Here is a 5,000-nt window from a genome sequence, read left to right as displayed (position 1 = left end):
AGAGAGAGAGAGAGATGAGGGGTCCACTGCATACGTACATGAAATGAAATGAAACAATAGAAGAAACGATAGTGGGAATGAAAGAAAGGACAAAACTGATGACGGATGAAAATGGCGACAGATGGAGAGATAGAGAATAGAGACAGAGAGAGCAGGAGACAGGAGATCATCGTAGAGGAATACTCTATATGTCTGCTGAAATAAGAGAGAGAGAGAGAAAGAGTGAGAGAAAGAGAGAGAGAGAATAGATGGGAAGAGAGAGAAAGATGTTGCTAGGGTGGAGGGTAGTATAGATGAAATGAGACAGAGAGAGAGAGAGAGAAAGAGAGAGAGAGAGAGAGAGAAAGAGAGAGTGAGAGAGAGAGTGAGAGCTAAGAGGGGTCCTGGGGGAGCTGTGTCTTGACTTGAGGATATGTAGGAACAGTGTGCTGTCAGGGCTGGCTGCAGGGTTTGCGTTTGAAAGCGGTGAAATTGAGTCATTGCCTTCTCACTAGAGATTGCACATGTGTGAAGAGCTGTGCATGAGAGAGAAGGGAAGAGAAAGAAAGACAAAAAAAGAGAGAGAGTGTGTATGCATCTGTGCGTGCGTGCATACGTGCATGTGTGTGCATATGTGTGTGCGTGAGAACGAGAGAAGGAAAGAGAGAGAGAGAGAGAGAGAGAGAGAGAGAGAGAGAGAGAGAGAGAGAGAGAGACAGTCTTCCCGTCTCTGCTCCCCCTTACTCAATTCCGTTTTCTCTCTCTTTCTCTGACACTTTCCCTCCTTTCTCTCCCTCCTGCTGTCTCCTTTCATCTGCTCGTTCTGCTCTCCTATTCTCCCATCTATTCTCCTCACTTCGTACACCATTCTCTTTCATCCCCATGTTCCATCTCTCTCTCTCTCAATCTCTCTCTCTCTCTATCCATCTACGTATATATCTATCTTTCTGTCTCCCTGCTGTGCTCTCTTTGCCTCCCATTCCCTCTACTTGGTAGCCTATATTTGTTGTCTTTGCAAGCTTTGTAAAAGTGCATTTGTGTGAATATATGAGTGGTTGAATAAAGCCATTCTGCCTCCTGTAGGATGACACCAAGGGAAAGGCAACAGTGTTTGCTTTTGTTTATGTCTATTTGTCTTCATTGTCGTAATGATGTAGCGTATGAACAAGTGTTCTCTCTTTCACCATATTCTCTCTCTCTCTCTCTCTCTCTCTCTCTCTCTCTCTCTCTCTCTCTCTCTCTCTCTCTCTCTCTCTCTCTCTCTCTCTCTCTCTCTCTGTCTCCCTCAATTCAATTCAAGTCAATTCAATTCAATTATCTCTCTCGACTCTACAAATTGTTGCTATGTGAACTGATGAAAATGATATAATTTGCATAGTTAAATCTCAATCTCTTTCTCTCCCTCCATCCCTCTCTCCCCCTCTCCTCTCCACCCTCCATCCCTCTCTTTCTCTCCCTCCCTCCCTCCTTTCCTATCTCCCTTCCCTCTCTCCTCTCCACCCTCCCTCCCTCTCCCTCCCTCCCGTCATCCCTCTCTCCTCACCCTCCCTCTCCCTCCCTCCACCCCTCCTCTCCCCCTCCCTCTCCCTCCCTTCATCCCTCCTTCCCCCTCCCTCTCTCCCTCTCTCCCTCTCTCCCTCCTCTCCTCCCTTCATCCCTCTCTCCTCCAGGATGACAACTGGGGTGAGACGACCACGGCGGTGACGGGGACGTCGGAGCACAGCCTCTCTCAGGAGGACATCGTGCGCATCACCAAGGACCTGGAGGAGAGCGTGGGGCTGGGCTGCCGGAGATACCTCTCCCTCACCCTGGGCCTCCTGCTGGGGCTACTCGTCTTCCTCACCCCCCTGGCCTTCCTCGTCCTACCACAGGTGAGATATGCCTCTTTTCCACATGCTGGTTTTCTGGCAGGCCTACAGCTCGACAGAGCGCGACTCGGCCACCACTTTTTGCTTCACAATTGCGCTGTCATGCCTATTCAAAAAGCAAAAAGTGGTGGCCGAGTCATGCTTTGTCGAACTGTAGGCCAGTAAACCCCCAGTATGCTGTGTGTGTGTGTGTGTGTGTGTGTGTGTGTGTGTGTGTGTGTGTGTGTGTGTGTGTGTGTGTGTGTGTGTGTGTGTGTGTGTGTGTGTGTGTGTGTGTGTGTGTGTGTGTGTGTGGGCCTCCTGCTGGGGCTACTCGTCTTCCTCAGGTATTGTATACAGTATATTGGTGTGTGTGTGTGTGTGTGTGTGTGTGTGTGTGTGTGTGTGTGTGTGTGTGTGTGTGTGTGTGTGTGTGTGTGTGTGTGTGTGTGTGTGTGTGTGTGTGTGTGTGTGTGTGTGTGTGTGTGTGTGTGTGTGTGTCCGCGAGTGTGTGTGCGAGTGTGTGTATATGTGTGTGTGTGGGCCGAGGCTCAGTCTGCTGAGAGTGTGTGTGTGGCCTGATGTAGTGTGTGTGTGTGTGTGTGTGTGTGTGGCAGTGGCGTAACACAAACACTTGGGGCCCCCCTGCAAGATACTAGAGTGGGCCCCCCAACCACGCAACCCCCCCACCCCACCCTCCGGAACACCACAGACCCCCACCCACCCCCCACACACCACGGCCTCCTCCACTAACTTTTTCAAGTAGAGGTCCATTTTTTTCAGGGCAGAGTGTCCCAGTGCCCACTAGACTACATATTACCCATGTAGGGCTATATATTCTTTTATTATCATAATATAATTAGGCCTAATAATATATATTAGGCTATATATTATAGGTCTATATGTATATAAAGGTCTATGTAGGCTATGTATACACACACACACACACACACACACACACACACACACACACACACACACACACACACACACACACACACACACACACACACACACACACACACACACACACACACACACACACACACACACACACATACAAATAAAAACACACACACAGGCCTATTCATATGAATATAAAAACCAACACTGCAATCATAAATAGGCCTACATTGGCGAAATCAATCAATCAATAAATAGTAGGCTATTAGTGAAGTTACTTTCTCACTCATCAAATCCATTCACCGTGTAGCAAACCTGAGTTCACACATTTGAATGCCTCTCCAACAGCTCTAAGTTTGCGTGACAGCTGTAAGTTTGCGATTTGTAATGCCTACTGACCGTAATTTCAAGACACTTTACTGATCTGCAAACGTGATGCGAGAGAACAGACTCTCCACACCGGCCGTGTTGCAAACACGGACAACTTTCCAGTATCAAGGAAAACGGTGAAAGGAGTGTGGGGTTTGGGACTCTTGGGAAAGTATAAGAGATAACGATTCAGTAGGTTAGAATTATTTTGAGTAACCTTTGAATCGCACGTTTATGAATAAACGTGAGGATATTACGAGGCAGAAGACGTCGCCGAATCAGCTGTGCAGCAACGCACCGGTTTCTCTTTTTCTGACTGCAAAATGTGTTGCTGACTTGTTCTTGAGTCTCCACCCTATACAAACCAGCGCGTGTTCTCAGAAGGGCTATGCTACGATGTTATGACAGAGCTGCGTTTGAGGGAAAAGACGCACGCTGTTCTCAAATTGATAACTTGTGCAATCCCATCCTACGGCGCTCGCGGACAATTTTTTTTGCGGAGGTTGTGTGCGCGGACCGTTTATTTAACGGATTTTAAGTTAAAAGTTAAATCACAGAGAACATGAGTGCGTTGCAATATGCGACCTTGCCTCCTCCACTTGCCTCCTCCACTTGCTTCTCGTCATGATCACTGACAACAGCATTAGCCTATATTTCAATATCTTGCAAAAGCTCAATTGTAGAGTCTTTTTTTCATTTGCAATTGGGATGGTGAATGAAAAACAGTCCCTCAAAAGTTGTTGTGGCGAGGCTGACAGCTGGGAAACTTTATTGTTTTCTCCACGGAGGAGGGGCCAGGAGGCGGGACGAGGAGACAAGCACAAGTGGAGGAGGCAAGGTCACATATTGGGATGCACCCCATGTCAGAGAGCGTTGATTCACACGCAGCGTCCATCAGCTCAGTGTTGACGACACAGATATGGCCCTGTGTCGCGTAAGGGAGGGCCCGCCTTAAATGTCTACTCCCTCCCAGCCAGGGGCCCCCACCCGAGCAGGGCCCCCCCGCACCGCGGGGGCTGCGGGGGTATACTTTACGGCCGTGTGTGTGTGTGTGTGTGTGTGTGTGTGTGTGTGTGTGTGTGTGTGGGGGGAGAGAAAGAGAGAGAAAGAGCACACGACATGTGTGTGTGTTTGTGTGTGTGTGTGTGTGTGTGTGTGTGTGTGTGTGTGTGTGTGTGTGTGTGTGTGTGTGTGTGTGTGTGTGTGTGTGTGTGTGTGTGTGTGTGTGTGTGTGTGTGTGTGTGTGTGTGTGTGTGTGTGTGTGTGTGTGTGTGTGTATTTATATTTATCTACAGTATATGTCTATTACGATATATATTCATATTTATCTGTGTGTGTGTGTGTTGCCAGGTGTTGTGGGCTGACCGTATCCAGCCGTGCGGCACGGCGTGCGAGGGCCTGTTCATCTCGGTGGCGTTTAAGCTGCTGATTCTGCTGCTGGCGGTCTGGGCCCTCTTCCTGCGGCCGCCCCGCGCCGCGCTGCCCCGCGTCTTCGTCTTCCGGGCCCTGCTGGCACTGCTGGTGCTGCTGCTGGTTCTCTCGTACTGGCTCTTCTACGGCGTCAGGATACTGGACTCACAGGTACGTAAGGAGGAGTGAAGTGTGTGTGTGTGTGTGTGTGTGTACTGGTGCTGTCCTACTGGCTCTTCTACGGCGTCAGGATACTCGATTCACAGGTGAGGAGGAGTGTAGTGTGTGTGTGTGTGTGTGTGTGTGTGTGTGTGTGTGTGTGTGTGTGTGTGTGTGTGTGTGTGTGTGTGTGTGTGTGTGTGTGTGTGTGCAGGGCCGCTGACAGGTTTGGCTGGGCCCGGGACAACATTTTCTCAATGGGCCCCCCCTCCCAACACCAAAAAAGCCCCCCACCCCCTCATCCCTGACGGTCCCTACAGAAAATAGTCAAAC

At 49.5% G+C, this 5,000-nt stretch overlaps 1 protein-coding gene across 1 annotated transcript in view; it reads left to right on the top strand.

Annotated features, from left to right (window-relative positions):
- The window catches only part of vangl1 (VANGL planar cell polarity protein 1), a 105,142-nt gene that overhangs the window by 53,558 nt on the left and 46,584 nt on the right, over window positions 1-5,000 (top strand). The window contains exons 2-3 of the mRNA XM_063213024.1: window positions 1,650-1,850; window positions 4,449-4,679. Coding sequence (XP_063069094.1) covers window positions 1,650-1,850; window positions 4,449-4,679 — 432 coding nt within the window. The remainder of the gene's footprint in view (window positions 1-1,649; window positions 1,851-4,448; window positions 4,680-5,000) is intronic.

Source organism: Engraulis encrasicolus, chromosome 13 (genome assembly GCF_034702125.1).
Source record: "Engraulis encrasicolus isolate BLACKSEA-1 chromosome 13, IST_EnEncr_1.0, whole genome shotgun sequence".
NCBI classification, from domain to species: domain Eukaryota; kingdom Metazoa; phylum Chordata; class Actinopteri; order Clupeiformes; family Engraulidae; genus Engraulis; species Engraulis encrasicolus.
The sequence above is the reverse complement of the archived record's forward strand: the minus strand, read 5'-3'. Positions and strand labels throughout refer to the sequence as shown.